The sequence below is a fragment of the Periophthalmus magnuspinnatus genome, chromosome 5 (assembly GCF_009829125.3).
Source record: "Periophthalmus magnuspinnatus isolate fPerMag1 chromosome 5, fPerMag1.2.pri, whole genome shotgun sequence".
NCBI classification, from domain to species: domain Eukaryota; kingdom Metazoa; phylum Chordata; class Actinopteri; order Gobiiformes; family Gobiidae; genus Periophthalmus; species Periophthalmus magnuspinnatus.
Window position 1 is genome coordinate 15970728 of NC_047130.1, and position 17416 is coordinate 15988143.

General features: G+C 42.4%; 1 protein-coding gene across 1 annotated transcript in view; it reads left to right on the forward strand.

Moving 5' to 3' along the window:
• cpne5b (copine Vb) overlaps positions 1 to 17416 on the forward strand; it is a 163127-nt gene that overhangs the window by 60757 nt on the left and 84954 nt on the right. The window contains exon 6 of the mRNA XM_033967231.1: positions 4806 to 4882. Coding sequence (XP_033823122.1) covers positions 4806 to 4882 — 77 coding nt within the window. The remainder of the gene's footprint in view (positions 1 to 4805; positions 4883 to 17416) is intronic.

Below are 17416 nucleotides of genomic sequence, written 5' to 3' on the forward strand. Positions count from 1 at the left end.
ATCAGTTCTGTTCATCCATAAATCTGCTGAAAATCTGACGCCGCCATTTTGTTTGTGTAATAAAAGTAATAACTGGAGTGAGTGAGGTTCAGATCAGCAGCTCACCTGAAACACGACTTAAACCCACAACATCTGAAGCTTTTATTAAGAAATATTCACACTTTTCATCACGATTCTATGTCCGTTTATAGAGTCTCTGTTGTGTAATGACGTTTTCTTCTGTGAAATCTCCAAACACTAAATCTAAAGTAACAGATGCTGCAGTTTAAAGTCTCGGCTAAATATTTCATTTGGACCTGAATCAAAAACAAGAAAATCTATATTTCTGAGTTAGTTTGAGAAAATAATTATAGTGAAACAGCAGCTCCACAGAAACGAGGAAGAAGAAAACAATAGAAAAAAAAAAAAACACAGGAAAGAACAAGAAGTTTGTGGATCAGAAGATTATGGATTTATTTTAAAAAACACTGAATCTCCCAAAGAGGCGTGTGGAGTCGTGTGGAGTCGTGTGGAGTCGTGTGGAGTCGTGTGGAGTCGTGTGGAGTCGTGAGGAGTCGTGTGGAGTCGTGTGGAGTCGTGAGGAGTCGTGTGGAGTCGTGTGGAGTCGTGTGGAGTCGTGTGGAGTCGTGTGGAGTCGTGTGGAGTCGTGTGGATGAGGAGTCGTGTGGAGTCGTGTGGAGTCGTGTGGAGTCGTGTGGATGAGGAGTCGTGTGGAGTCGTGTGGATGAGGAGTCGTGTGGAGTCGTGTGGAGTCGTGTGGAGTCGTGTGGAGTCGTGTGGAGTCGTGTGGAGTCGTGTGGAGTCGTGTGGAGTCGTGTGGAGTCGTGTGGAGTCGTGTGGAGTCGTGTGGAGTCGTGTGGAGTCGTGTGGAGTCGTGTGGAGTCGTGTGGAGGCGTGTGGAGTCGTGTGGAGGCGTGTGGAGTCGTGTGGAGGCGTGTGGAGTCGTGAGGAGTCGTAAAACTCAGATTTATTTGTTTGCAAATTTTATGAATAAAGTTTAATTTGTGTCCAAACAGATGAAACGTCACACATGCCACACACAGGAGATGTTTATTTTATTCTCACTGATTCTGTACAGTTCAAAGTAAAAGTACACAAGGAAGTATCACTATGTATTCATTTTAATTTAATAAAGTAACTGTACTATGAATACCACCAAATGAAAAAGTAACTGTACCACAATACTTTTACTCAGAATGTATTCAGTGACTTCCCTGTTTAGCAGTATAGTGTCGCAGTATACCCGTGTACCCGTGTACCCGTATACCAGTGCTGTAGTATACCCATATACCCGTATACTGATGAGGTCATGTGTCCTGTCTCATGACTATTTGATGACCCAGGACCATCTTTCATCTGTTTCATGTGGTTCATTTACAGCCGTGGGTTTGAGTTGCTTCAAAAGACGCCGCGCTTCATGCTATGCTAATGCTATGCTAATGTTTACTGCGCTTTGTTCATGAGTTACTGTGACACTGAAGTGAACTCAAAGCCCCCGTGTCCATGGGCTTCAGAGTGATGGAAAATGAGGACCATTGCCATAGTGATTAACAATTTAAAACAAAATGTTACGTCTTTTGAATGAGGCTGAAGCCCAGAATTAGCTCATCACTTATCAAGAATGTTAAGGATCAAAATCAAGACTTTCAGCTTCCTGTTTATTGGTGATATTTTAAGTGCAGACTTATAATCCATAAACACAGTGTTTGATGCTAATGCTAATGATCAGTGGCTATCCAGCTAGCTTTTAGAACTGAGGAATCAGTGCCCCTTTCCATATCGCTGTTAGCATTAGCCCCCAAAATAGCACATTATGAAAAGATTTGTTTGCAATTTTGTAACAGGTTATAATTTTTTATTTATTTTTTTATTAATTAATTTGGTTGTGATTTAAGAGAAAGCCTCGCACATTTATATGAAGATGATGTTTTGTTTGGATTGTTGTTGCTTTGAGTGGAAACACGTTGCTGTTTGTTGTGTCTGGCATCTGAGCTCAAGGCTAAACTGCTTTTAAAGCCCCAATGTGTAACTTTTTAGCCAAAAAATAGACTATACAGGCCATGGTGCAGTTAAAAATCGAAGGAGAAAATGCATTTATTATAAAGGAATGTGACGCCACCACAGCGACTCCAAGCAAATGAAGCTCATCAAGCAGTCTGCAACACTGTCAATCAAACCTGTTGCTAACGCTAGCAGGAGCGACCTCGGGGAAAGAAGGCGCCTGATTTGTCTGTTATTAATGTTCACCTTGATTTACAGACACAATAGTGAAATAAAAGTCACATGATCATGTAGAGTTAATATGAACATTTAAGACCAAAATGACGAGTCTGACAGCAGCAGTTACAGAGAGAGGACACAGTTTTTACACAGAAAGTGAATTGGAGCCAGAGTCGATGGAGTCGGACTCATGCACATGATCACTGTTACGGCTCTAGACCTTAAGTTCTTTCATTTGTTCATCTCTGTCTGTTATGTTTGTGTTTGAATTCGCCCCTCTTTTGTCTCTGTGTGTGACTCTGTTTGAGAGACACTTGTTTAGTTCTGTTTTTGTGTCTCTTGTTGTTCTGTTTGTAGATTTATGTGACTTGTGGTTTGGTTTTGTGTTATGTGTCCCATATTTTGTCTTGTTTTTAATAGGCCACATGACTAGTTTTTATGAGACCCTCATTATTCGTTAATCCTGGTATTTTTGGTTTGTTAGTTTGTTGTTTCGTTCATACATTAGCTTGAATATTTTAGACTGTTTTTGTTACTTTACCTGGTTAATGAACTTTCCTGAACATTAAATTACTTCTTTATTGTGCCATTTTTCCATCTGGAACACTCATTTTCTGTTTGTAACATGGAGGCTAGCAGCAGCTTTGTCCGTTTCTATCTCCAGTCTATGGTCCTGACCTGTGTTTCTACATTCCCGCTGTTGTTGACCGAACTATCACAAACAGCAGGGCTCAGGAGAACGGCAGATTTACATGTGAAATATAAATCTTGTTGAAATATCCACAGGCAGAAAATGCATCGTCTCCTTTCTGCACAGAGCCTGATTAAAACGACACATTAGCGTTTCATACATTCAGACCTGTGAGCCCGAGGGCAGCAAATTACTTCACTATTACAAAACCATTCCATGTTTTCCGAATGCACACTTGGAAAAGCACGTGTGGCCTACTAAAAAACAGTAGAAGAAGAAACGCGTGAGGTGAAAGACGCAGCTCCCGTCTCTTCAACAGGGAGACTACGGCAGATTCATGATGAGTGCAGCTCAAACACATCCACTCTCTGTTTCTCACTAAACACAATCTGAGTCTGATGAGTCTAAGTCTGATGAGTCTAAGTCTGATGAGTCTAAGTCTGATGAGTCTGAGTCTGATGAGTCTGAGTCTGATGAGTCTGAGTCTGATGAGGCTGATGAGTCTGATGAGGCTGATGAGTCTGATGAGGCTGATGAGGCTGATGAGGCTGATGAGGCTGATGAGGCTGATGAGTCTGATGAGTCTGATGAGTCTGAGTCTGATGAGGCTGAGTCTGATGAGTCTGAGTCTGATGAGTCTGATGAGTCTGATGAGTCTGATGAGTCTGATGAGGCTGAGTCTGATGAGTCTGAGTCTGATGAGGCTGATGAGTCTGATGAGTCTGATGAGTCTGATGAGTCTGAGTCTGATGAGGCTGATGAGTCTGATGAGTCTGATGAGTCTGATGAGTCTGATGAGTCTGATGAGGCTGAGTCTGATGAGTCTGAGTCTGATGAGGCTGATGAGTCTGATGAGGCTGAGTCTGATGAGTCTGATGAGTCTGATGAGTCTGAGTCTGATGAGGCTGACGAGGCTGACGAGGCTGAGTCTGATGAGTCTGAGTCTGATGAGGCTGATGAGTCTGATGAGTCTGATGAGTCTGATGAGGCTGAGTCTGATGAGTCTGAGTCTGATGAGGCTGATGAGTCTGATGAGGCTGAGTCTGATGAGTCTGATGAGTCTGATGAGTCTGATGAGTCTGATGAGGCTGACGAGGCTGACGAGGCTGATGAGGCTCAGAGGCGGTGTTTGAGTTCAGATTTACACGTTTACTCCGGTTCTTCTTCTGTGATTATGTGAGGCAGAACAAACGGCATCTCCTCTGTTTAAACCAGTGATTAAACCGACCTGTTCTGGGGAGTGGATCCAAGAAACTCGTTTTGGACATGGACATGGAAAAACATGGCATTTTTATAAATATTTGGGATTTTTTTTTTTTATGATTTTTTTTATTTATTTTTGTTCTATTTATAAAAATAGATAATAGACTTTTTGTAACAGTAGCAGTTCTACAATTTCTGCAATTTCACAGTGAAATGTTAATGAGGAAATCACTAGATGTTTTTTATTTCTGTTTTGGACCATTTAAAGTGACACTGTGTAACTTTCTGGAAGTGGCACTTTGCCTGTTTCCATAGAATTGTAAAGATAAAAAAAATTCTGAACATTCTCTCTGGAGATAGATTTGGTTCATGGAATATTATAACTAGTAGACCAACATTTCTATGGAAACAAGCAGGAGAAGGCCCTCCTCCAGGTCAAATATGAGTCAGGTTTGTGGAGATGCGAGCCCACTCACAGTAAGGACATGTGTTTTCATTATGTTCCAGTGCTAAAGGTACATACATAAATCCATTTTGTTCTCATCAGCAAATCTGACTTGTTTTGTGTGTTTTTTCCCCCTCTCCTCTTCTTTCTTTCTCTCCTCTCCTCTCTCTCCTCTCTTTTCTTTCTCTCTTTTCTCTCTGTCTCTCTTTCCTCTCCTCTCCCCTGTCTTCCCTCTCTCTGCTGTAGGACTTTCTGGGTCAGATGTTCTGCACTCTGGGGGAGATCGTTGGTTCTCCGGCCAGTCGCCTGGAGAAGCCTCTCGGGTAAAAACACATTTATTTTGTGTGTGTGTGCGTGCGTGGGTGTGTGTGTGTGCGCGCGTGTGTGTGTATTAGAGATGGAACAATAATCTCACTATAACCCTCATTACAGTGTGTGCACCTGCTGCTGCAGACTTGTCATTTTGGTCTTAAAATGATGTGTTTTTATTTCACTATTTTACCCCTAAATCAATGTAATAACATTAATAACAAACAAAACAGCTGTCCTCTTTCTCTGTCTGTCTGTCTTTCTCTCTGTCTCTCTCTCTCTCTGTCTGGCCTTTCACATGTTTGAACACTTTTACTCTTTATATTGTTTAATGGCGTTTGGGGCTGGTTCTGCTTTAGTTTTTCTTATGGCTGTAAGAGACAGTAGACCACACAAGAGCTGAACATCCACCATCTTCAGGCACCTCCCTCAGCTGCTCCTCTCCCCATGGAGGAGCAGCGGCTCTACTCCGAGCTCATCCCATGTAACTGAAATCCTCTCTAAGGGAGCACCCAGCCACCCTACAGATGAAACGACTTTAAACGCTTCTATCTGCCATCTTGTTCTTTTAGTCATTACCCAAAGCTCATGAGCAAAGATGAGAGTAGGAACAGAGACTAAACCAGGACTAAACCAGGACTAAACCAGGACTAAACCAGGACTAAACCAGGACTAAACCAGGACTAAACCAGGACTAAACCAGGACTAAACCAGGACTGAACCAGGACTGAACCAGAACTGAACCAGGACTGAACCAGGACTGAACCAGAACTGAACCAGGACTGAACCAGGACTGAACCAGGACTGAACCAGGACTGAACCAGGACTGAACCAGGACTAAACCAGGACTAAACCAGGACTGAACCAGGACTGAACCAGGACTGAACCAGGACTAAACCAGGACTAAACCAGGACTAAACCAGGACTGAACCAGGACTAAACCAGGACTGAACCAGGACTGAACCAGGACTGAACCAGGACTGAACCAGGACTGAACCAGGACTGAACCAGGACTGAACCAGGACTAAACCAGGACTAAACCAGGACTAAACCAGGACTAAACCCGGGTCCACAGGTGAGGGTTGTAAATTGTTGCCTCTGGATCCAGGGCTGATTGTACAAAGTGAGGAACACAGAGACGGGAGGACGGGTTAGAAAACGAGCCACTGCACAAATATGTCTGATTTGGTGAATATGTAAATGAGCTCAGAGCAGACGCACGCTTCAGGAGCTCAAAGTGTCGGAGCTGTGTGGGGTTTCAGTTTGGTTGGTTTGGGTCAATGCCACGTAGGGTTGTCACAATACTACAATTTCAAACACTATTTTGATACTAAGGAACAGACTCGATACCGATTCTGATACCACGATGATAATAAAAACTCTCTTGTTTAGATAATATACTGTGATGTTCCACATTAAATATTGTACTTTGTGTTCCCATGTGTCTTATATCTGTGTAATCCCTCAGTGTCCAGTAGGTTCATAGTGATCCATAGTCCTGGTTTAGTCCTGGTTTACTCCTGGTTTAGTCCTGGTTTAGTCCTGGTTTACTCCTGGTTTAGTCCTGGTTTAGACCTGGTTTAGACCTGGTTCATTTCTGTCCTGTGAATGTGACTTTTTAGTATTACTCATTTAAAACATTTTTTTCTGAAATATACAACACAAAACATCAGCCAGACTTGAATCATTAGTCCAGTCTGTTTAATGGAGTCAGTCCGTTTGTTTGGTTCCACTTCACATGTTCCACTGTTGATTTATTCAGACGTCTTTCACATAAAAAGCCTCAAAATGTGTGTGTGTGTGTTTGTGTCTGTGGTGTTTGTAAAATATCAAATCAATAAAAATGAATAAATAGAAGCAAAATACAATCTACAGGAATAATTTCAATTTCAAATTCTGGTTTAGTCCTGGTTTAGTCCTGGTCTAATCCCGGCTTAGTCCTGTGTATGTGACAGATGGGGCTGCATTAGCTGAAGCTGTGTTTCTGTTTCTGTTTCTCTTCCACATTAATCACATGAAGCTCCTCTTGGGACAAACCTCTGGAATAACAAGTGTTTGCATTGTTTTATTTGCAGTAAACAAACAGGAGGCTGGACCCATAATGAGGCCTGTGGTCAACAAAATGGAGTTGGTCCTGGTTTAGTCCTGGTTTAGTCCTACCTTACATATGACCAAGGGAGACACAGGCAGAACATGCTAACTCCAAGCTGCAATGCCCCACTGTTTGGGAATTGAACCCACAACCTTCTCACAGTGCGACACGATGCTTAACCACTGTGCCACCAGCGCACAAACATGATGCTGTTGTTGATTTGTGCGGCAGGGCCTCACCTGTCGATCATGTCACACATTAGACTCTTGTTTACAGTAATGGCCCATAATTACACACATCTTCATTAATGACACTTAAAGCCACAGGAGCAGGGCTGAAGCTCGTGTCTGAAGCCTTTCATCTTCATACAACATTTTCTTAATAATAATAATAACAAATCTTTGTCCGAGCAGTGTCACAGAGGACACCATTAAAGCCAGCTCCGCTACGGGAGGCCAGAAGGGACATTTGGATCAGTAAAGATTTGCATAAGAAACACAAGTTAAGATGAGGCTGTTGTTGTTCAGGCTTCAGATAATTGGTCTTCAGGTGATCGTTGCTGTAAAGAGCCTGTTTGTGTTGGATTTGCTGCTGTGATAGTTTGGATGTTTGGTGGTGTTTGCATGTTCTTCCTGTGTCTGCCTCTTTTGAATAATTAGGTTTATAATAGTCAATGTTCAGCTTGTATCATTTTAAAGACAACGTATTATGCAAAATCAACTTTTGTTTTAAAGCTTCTCCCATCTTATAACCACAAACTGTGTATATAAATGGACACAGCTAACCTGCTAGCCACCGCATTCCAAACAGGAAGTGACCATGGGCGCATTTGTAGCTCCACTGACTCTGGCTCCAATTCACTTTCTGTGTAAAAACTGTGTCCTCTCTCTGTAACTGCTGCTGTCAGACTCGTCATTTTGGTCTTAAATGTTCATATTAACCCGCTCTACATGATCCTGGGGTTTTTATTTCACTATTGTGTCTGTAAATCAAGATATGAACAAGAATAACAAGACAAGACATGACAAATCAGGTGCCTTCTTTCCTCGAGGTCGCTCCTGCTAGCGTTAGCAACATATTGGACTGGCAGAGTTGCTAAGCACCCGCTCCTTGCTAAACCAGTGGTGTGGGCAGAAAAGGGCGTTACCTTCATCAGCCTCGCCATCCTCCCTTATAACTGCAGCCTCGATGAGCTTCATTTGGAGCTGAGCACTCACTCGGTCCACTTCTTTACACAGTCTGTATTAATATAGATAGACCTGTAATAGTCCTGTTATAGACCTCGTTTAGATCTGCTGTTTAGTCCAGGCTTAGACCTGGTTTAGTACTGGTTTAGTACTGGTTTAGTCCTGGTTTAGACTTGGTTTAGACCTGGTTTAGTCCTGTTTAGTTCTGGTTTAGTTCTGGTTTAGTCTTGGTTTAAATCTGACAGGAGACACACAGACTCGCGGTTCTGCTCCAGTTTCATTTGACTTCAAACGGCATCTCCAGAGCTGCACCTCTTCAAACCCCGCTCCCTTCATCCTTTTCTCTTGGCTCCTCTCCTCCTCTTTTCCTCACATCCTGTGCTCCTTTCATCCACCCCTCTCCTCTCCTCCTCCCCCCTCCTCCTCCTCTCAGTGTTTGTCTCAGAACAGGATGATAACACAACAAGTGTGAAACATCAAGTCACTGTCCATGCTCCTTCTCTTCTCTGCTCCTCTGCCCCCCTCTCCCCTTCTCCTCCTCCTCTCCTGCTCTTCTCCTCTGCATCCCCTTCTCCTTTTCTCCTCTTCTCCTCTTCTCCTCCCCTCCTCTTCTCCTTTTCTCATCCTCTGCTCCTCTGCCCTCTCTCCCTCCTCCTCTACATCCTCTTCTCTCATCCTGTGCTCCTTTGCTTTCCCCTCTCCACCTCCTCCTCTACATCCTCTCCTCCTCCTCTGCTCCTTCTCCTCTGTTTATTTCTCAGAACATGGTGCTGACACAGACCTGAAACAGCGATGCTATAAACGTTAGCGTTCTCAGTCAAAGCTAATGGGGCTGTTAGCGCTTTGGCTAGCTATGTGACTTTTCTACACCATGTCCTGATGTGTGTTGGTGGAGCGGTTTGCTAATGCGCTTTGTAGTGGGATATTTATGGTGAGAGGTCAAAGGTCATCTGTTTTACTAGTACGAAGCTGTAAACACAACATTTCACTAGATATTTCATAACGCCATACCGCTAATATTTGATAATACTGCTGTTCCAACAGTGTTCCACAGTCTGACATTAAATCTAACTATGTCTGTATCAGCTTACGGGTCAGATCTGTGGAAAGGCAATAAGAACACCATTAATTAAATAAATGCACAAAAGATAAGTGTAATTCCGTACTGTGGAATATTACAGGTACTGCAATAATATCTCCATGGAGACGAGCAGGAAGCGTGCCCTATCCCAGAAATGTTACATAGTGCAGCTGTCGTTTTGTTTGAGCGCGTTTCTCTGTTCTCAACGTCGCTACAGAAATAGGTCAGTTATTTATTTATAAGGCAAACTTTATCTGTACAGCACAGACTGTACACACAGTAATTCAAAGAGATTTACAGAAGAAGAAAGACATTAAAATCACAATACAATAAATCAAAACATAAATCAGCATTATAAGAGAAGAGGCAGAATAAAAACCTTTCAGTCACATGCACAGCTAAACAGAACCGTTGGAGCCTGAATTTAAACATTGTCAAAGTAGAGACCTGTCTCACATCTTCAGGAAGACTGTTTCAGGTTTTAACTGCACAAAACTCAAACACTGATTCAACATGTTTAGACTTGGTTTAGTCCAGTTTAAACCAGGACTAAACCGGGACTAAACCAAGACATCTGCATAGTTGTGGTAGGACACATTATTGCTGCGTATTAACTGGCCTAACGGCAGCATGTAGAGATTGAAGAACAGGGGTCCCAGGATTGACCCCTGGGGCACCCCACAGCTCAGGGACATTTTATCTGAGACAGGTTTTCCAATTTCTACAAGTTACTGTCACAAAATGTATGGAGAAAAGTGTCTTGTTCAAGGACACAGACAAAATTTGATCTGGGTAAACCAGGATTTTAATCTGCAATTTTTTGACACCATCTGAGTCACTGCCAATTCTGAGAGATCAAGAGTCTAATCTGAGGAAGAGTGAGGAGGAGGAGGAGGGGTGGGGAGAGGGAAAGTGGGAGGAGCAGAGAAGGAGGTAAGGAAGAAAGGAGCAGTGGAGGAGAAGAGGAGAAAGGAGGAAATCAGCAGAAGAGAAACAGAGAAAGAGAGGAAGAGAGAAGAAAGGTAGAGAGGAGGAGGGAATAGGGACTTGATGTTTCACACTTGTGTAAATCTAAGTCCAGGGGGGAGACAGGACTCTGCTGTAGTCACACAGTTTTGAAGACAATATGAAGTATTTTAATTAATTTTTTTGAACAATTATCACTCTTTTCATCTGAAGTAAGTGAAAAGGCGACAGTGTTTGGTCCTGAGTGTCTCTGACAGCAGTGAAAGTGTACAAGTTCTAGCAGAGATCTTTTTAATTTGTTTTTTGTTTACTTAAGAGTCCAATTTCCCTCAGATAAACACCTGTAAACACCTGTCAAACAGCCAAATCACAAAGGACATGTAATTATCCTCAAAGTACAAAGACGGAAGTGAAGAGCTTGTGTTCAGAGCTGAAATCATCATCATCATGTTTTATGAAACTAGTGATGGGCTTCTATTTCATTTAAAGATGCACTGTGGAACTTTTTCTGTCTAACAACCATTTAAGTGTAGCTTGAAAAACATGTGTTCTTACTGTACGTGGACTCGCCTCTCCACAGGTCTGACCTGTAACTTGGCCTAGTGACGTCACCTGCTTGTCTCTGTGGTATTACACAAGTTTAATTTCATACTGCGGAACATTCCAGGCAAAGCTATCTCCACGGAGATGTTATACCTATACCTGTAATGTTCCACAGTCTAGCATTAAATGTAAAGAATGTTTTGGACCCAGGGAACTGCGGAATATTCCAGGCACGGCGTTAATATATCCATGGAGACGAGCAGGATGTTTGAAAAGTTACACAGTTCACCTTTAATGAGAGTCTATGGTCAAACCCAGACTCTTTTCCCCGCCCACTCCTCTGATTGGTCCGCCTCTGTCATGATCTGAATGAGTGACAGGTGGATTAACCCGTCACAGTGAAGCAGCAGACTGTAGCGACTCCTGTCTGTGGTTTGATGTTCGCTCAGACCAAGTTGTCGTTCTGTCCTTAGGTAAGACACTTCACCCTTCCCTTAGTTTGAATGTGGTAAATGTGAGTGTGTTGGTAGCAGCGCAGACTGGCAACCTCGTTTCCGTCAGTCTGCCCCAGGACGTCTGTGGCTTCAGTATTGTCGTACCACCACTGTGAGGATTAAGAGGTTTGGACCATAGTCCATAGTGTATAAAGAAGTGGACTATGTGAGTGTCACATCCCAACGTTCATCTCCAAATGAAGCTCATCGAGGCTAGTGGTTATAGCGTCTAATTTGGAGCAGAGTTCTAATTTGGAATTCCGACCACGAGTATCATAGCAACACTGTCAATCAAACCTGTTGCTAGCGCTAGCAGGAGTGACCTCGGGGGAAGAAGGCGCCTGATTTGTCTGTTATTAATGTTCATATCTTGATTTACAGACACAATAGTGAAATAAACCTCCAGGATCATGTAGAGAGGGAATGACGAGTCTGACAGCAGCAGTTACAGAAAGAGGGGACACAGTTTTTACATAGAAAATGAACTGGAGCCGATGGAGTTGATGGAGCCGGAAGTGTGCCTATGATCACTTCCTGTTTGGAACACAGCAGCTAGCAGTTTAGCTATGCCCATTTATATATACAGTCTGCATTCACATCACAAGTTTTATTATTTTTATAAAGAGCATACAGATTGTGACATAACTAAAACTGTGATCTAGACTGTCTTTGTTTTGTTGCCAGTTCTGATTAGCAAAAACCTGGATGTGACTCAACTTTAGTACTCTCCTTATTCCTCACAGCTAAATCTGCACCTGTTTTTATTACATTTCATCCAAATAACTCCTGTGTTTGCAAATCTGAAAATTTAGCTCCATTTTTCCCCTGAGCCAAAAGTTCTCTCTGCTCGAATGCCACCTGCAGGATTCGCCAACCGGATTTGTTTCACCCTCGTTTCCCCACAATCCTCTGCTGTGTCAGGCCAGAATACAATAGACTCCAGGCCAAACTGAGTTAGCGGGTTCATTATGAAGTGGTTTTGTGGTGAGGAAAGAGACACAGTGAGGAGACGCAGGGAGGAGACGCAGGGAGGAGACGGAGGGAGGAGACGCAGTGAGGAGACAAAGGGAGGAGATGCAGGGAGGAGACAAAGGGAGGAGATGCAGGGAGGAGACAAAGGGAGGAGATGCAGGGAGGAGACAAAGGGAGGAGATGCAGGGAGGAGACGCAGGGAGGAGACGCAGGGAGGAGACAAAGGGAGGAGACAAAGGGAGGAGACAAAGGGAGGAGACGCAGGCCTAAACATATTTCTTCTCTCAAACTGAAAATGTTCTGTTCCACCTTGTGATGTCATGAAGTGGTAGTTTTCAAGTTAACAGCTCCTTTTACCTTTAGTTCAGTAGAGATTGGCAATTCCAGGTCCAAATGATTCTAGTGAAGATGTGTGGAGTTTAAAAACACAGTGGAGCACTTCCTGTATTACCACACAATGACATCACAAGGTGGAACAGAGTGTTTTCTGTTCAAGAGAAGAACTCAGCCTAAATATGCAGGTTTGTGTGTTAAACATGTGTGAATGAAACAAAACACAACTCCAGGTCTACTCGAGTAATATCATGTTGAAGTAACGTTACTCTTACTCGAGTATTTTTGGCTCCTCCTCCTCTGGTTGTATTCGTGCCATTCACCCATTGCAGGTGAAGAGGCAGGAGATGTGCTGACATAAACATTGTCAGATTTGAGCGTGTAAATTGGTTTGGATGAAGCTGTGACTCAGGCCCGAGACTCAGGAATGGAATTATAGAAAAAATATAAAAATATTAACATTTTTTCAAATTGACATTTATTTTTTTGCTGAATTAAGCTGAAAAGTGAATCCTGTCTGCTGTTGCTGTCAGCCAAGCACAACCAACATCATCCCTCAGCAAGACATGTAAGGTGCACTGTGGAACTTTCCTGCCACCTGCTTGTCTCCATGGCGATGTTGTAGATCTGCCTGAGATGTTCCACAATATGAGATTAAAATGATCTATCTCACAGACTGTTCCCTCATCAAAAACATGTCTGAAGAGGTTTGAGATGTCATCAAGGCAGGTTTGAATAATCTAGAGATCTCTCCCAGGCTCTATTCAAACCCTCCTTACAGTTAGCAGTACGAGCCTGTACGAGGCTCCGCCCACAAGTCTACATCACCCATGCTCCCACATGACAATTCTCCATAAATATACAAAAACATGATACAAAACTGTACACTACAACTTGACAAACCTGATGTGATGCAGTAGTTTCATTAGTGGGATGCAGCTGATTGTGTTGTGACAGTGCTCTGAAGGGGGAGTGACTTAGCACAGAGAGCAAAGGGAGAGGAGACTCAGAGCATCAAAAATGAAAGTGAAACTTATAAAACATGTTAATATGTTGTTTTGGGTGGATTTAGCATTTTCAAACCAATAAAAGGAAACATGGAGATCTAAATTTGTGATGTGTTACAGTTAATGCCCCATAGAAGTAAAATACCCCCTCATGTTTTTTATTGATGAAATATGGCTTCCTCCTTTTCCTCCTCCTTTTCCTCCTCCTCTTGTTCTTCTTCAGGCTGTAGCTTGTCCTCATCTCATTCCTTGTGTTTGTTTGTTGAAAAATGGCTTCCTCTTTTTCTTCCTCTTCTTCTTCCTCTTCCTTTCTTCCTCCTCTTCCTCTTCTTCCTTTTTGTCTTCCTCCTCTCTCTCCTTTTCTTTCTCCTCTTCTTCCTCTTCTTGTGTATTTCTTGTTTTCTTCATACTCTGTCTTGTCCTGATCTCATTCTTCCGTTTTTTTTCTCGTTCTTCTTCGGGCTCTGTCTTATCCTCATCTCGTTCTCGTCACCAGAGAACATCGTGTGAATCATCTTGACTTTGAGTGCGATTATCGAGCTCAAATCTGATGAGATATTAAACTTCTATCTTTAGTTGCTTAAAAATTCACTTTCTCCTCAGCAACTTTTTATGGAAACGAGCTGTAAAGTGGTTTGGGTTTTTCAGAGGCTTTGTCAGCGTTTCCGAGCGTTTAAATCTGCCCTACTTATTACTAAAGTGAACAAAAGTGATAAAAGGTAGAGGTAGGTTTCATGTTTTACTATGGAACTTTCCAGGCAAAGCGATAACATCTCCATGGAAACAAACAAGTGCATCTGAAAAACACAACAAGTTCATTTTAAACAGTTTGCAGTCGTCCAAAGTTGCTCCTCACTGACCTTATGTATTCAGAACTTCATAAATACTCACAGAGATGAGCTTCACTGTCAGGATAATGCTAACAATAACTAGCATGATAACAGTGAACCTCCTGATTATCGGACAAGACACATTTTCTTCAAATACATGAGAAAGAATCAGGTACAGTCACTTTAAATAAATATTGGGGAAACTATATCCTGTTTACATAAATGGACATAGCTAACCTGCTAGCCGCTACGTTCCAAACAGGAAGTGATCATGGGCGCACTTCCAGCTCTTTATTTTGGTCTTAAAATGTTCATATTAAACCACTCTACATGATCCTGAGTTTTTATTTCACTATTGTGTCTGTAAATCAAAATATGAACATTAACAACAGACAAATCAGGTGCCTTCTTTCCCCGAGGTCGCTAGCGTTAGCAACAGGTTTGATTGACAGCGTTGCTAAGATGCTAAGGGAAACAGGCTTTTAGCTGTTTAACGTCACAAAAATGGAACACACTCCAACGAAAAGCAAAACTGGATATGTTGGAGACACAATCGCAATTTAATAATCTGATAACAAACTTTTATACACACACCTGCTCCTGTTTTATGTTTTGTTTATTTTTTATTATAAACATGGCCAAAGTGCTCTCATTGTGTTCCCTTGTGTAAATAAACATAAATAAATTCAAAATCAATTCAGATCAAATTAAATAAATAAAAAAGCCCCCGCTCCTTGTTAAACCAGCCATGTGGCCAAAAGGGGCGTTACCTTCAACAGCCTCGCTCCTGATTGGCTCTTTGGTTGCTATGATACTTGTGGGTGATGTCACACTCACTTAGTCACTTCTTTATACAGGCTGTGGATTTAATATTTCTCAGATATTTTAGGTTCATTTCTTACAGATTACATAAATGTGATCACAGTTTTATTAAAGTAACAATACGTAACTTTCTGTAGGCGGCACTAAATAGAAAGTTAAAGCCATACTTTAACTTTCGGAACAATCTCCATGGAGACAGATGAGTTTTATGACAAACTGTGAAAGATTTTGGCTAAGGGAACATTTCCATAGAAACAAGCAGGAGCTAATCATTAAGGAGTCAGGTCTGTGGAGATGTGAGCCCACTCGCAATAAGAGTCAGGTCTGTGGAGATGCGAGGCCACTCACACCACTCACAATATGAGTCAGGTCTGTGGAGATGCGAGCCCACTCATTCTAAGACATGTTTTTCAAAATTTTTCAGAGCAACAAAAACATCCAAAAACAAACAAAACTGCTTTGACTTTAGTCTATTTTTGGTGTAAAATGTTCCGCAGAGGAGCTTTAAGTATAAACATGTCAAATCGTGACATTTGTGAGGCCTTTTTGAAAACTCTGCAGTTGGAGCAGCTCTTTCTCTGTGGAGGCTTTTATAATATCGGACTGCCACCACATTAAAACTGTTTCAATGAACAAGAGTCTGAGAAGAGGACGGGAGGAGCGGGCGACGGGAGGAGCGGGCGACGGGAGGAGCGGGCGACGGGAGGAGCGGGCGACGGGAGGAGCGGGCGACGGGAGGAGCGGGCGACGGGAGGAGCGGGCGACGGGAGGAGCGGGCGACGGGAGCAAACACATGCATTTTGTTACCCACTTCAGCTCTCGAGTGTAAACAGATAAATTATTGACTAACTCTCTTCCAGCCGCTCGACCAAGTCACAAATAAAATACAGACACAGACAGAGGAGAGAGTGCAGCAGCAGATAGAGACGCCCGCCCTCTTACCTGGAGTTTGACAGTTTGAATTTACCTATTTACAGCAGAGGAGAGGAATGAAGAAGCAGATAACCCAGGACTAAACCAGGACTAAACCAGGACTAAACCAGGACTAAACCAGGACTAAACCAGGACTAAACCAGGACTAAACCAGGACTAAACCAGGACTAAACCAGGACTTAACCAGGACTAAACCAGGTCTATCCAGTTGAAGCCCTCAGTTTTGTCCCTGCTTCACATTTCTCTTATTTCCGTGCCGTTTCCGTGTCATTTCCATGTCGTTTCCTTGTGTCGACTTGGAGCCTGTTTTTCCTGATTTCTGTGACTTTTGCTCCGGCTCCAGAGCAGAAATAATGAAGATTTAAACCTCTCACAAAGCCATACTTGCCTTTTGTTTTTTCTTTGTGTAATAAATCCAGTCTCGTCTCCGTCTTGTCCAAAAGCGCGTGAATAAAACATGACGGAGGAGGCACTTTCACTTTCACTCTGTAGACGGGCGGAACGCACGGTCTTGGGAAACGCCAGGCTTCTATTGGCGTATTTGTAATTCAGATTTCTGTTTGTTCCATCACTCAATACTTTTATCTGCACTTTCTAAGCAAAGCAATAACATCTCCATGGAAACCAGCTGACGGCAGACCCTCCACCTGGAAAGTTATGTAGTACAACTTTAAATAATCTACCTGATTTTTACCGTCTTAAAACTAGTTCATGTTAAACAGTTTGCAGTGGTCCAAAGTTACTCCGCACTGACCTTATGCATTCAATTCATCCTCATTACTCACAGAGATGAGTTTATAAGTGCTTTTCACAACTTTCAGAGGTCTAAAGCTAACAACAATAAGCATGATAATGGTGGACTTCCTGATTTTCTTAGGATGAATCGCTTTATAATTAGATGCAGACAGTACACAGCTACGACTGCGGTTGTGTCGACAGAAAATCTTTGCTAACGGAAACGAAATATAAAAAAATCATAATGACAAACCATGAATTCGATATTTTAACTATAACAAATATAAACTGTTTATTGACATTAGGAGACACTGAGAGGCGTTCAACTGCACAGGGTAAGAAACAGTTAGCAGAATATTAGACTTGTGTTTGGACATGTTTTCACTCCGTTTAAATTAGCAAACCGCCATGTTCTGTCTCATTGTTTTGATTTGTTATCTAAAAGTGAAAGTAAAAACTACCCAAGATTCATTGTGTTTTTAGAGTTTGCTGTTTCGAGTGTTGATTCTACAGAAATCTACTGTTCTTTAGTCCTCGTAAGACGTCATGTTTG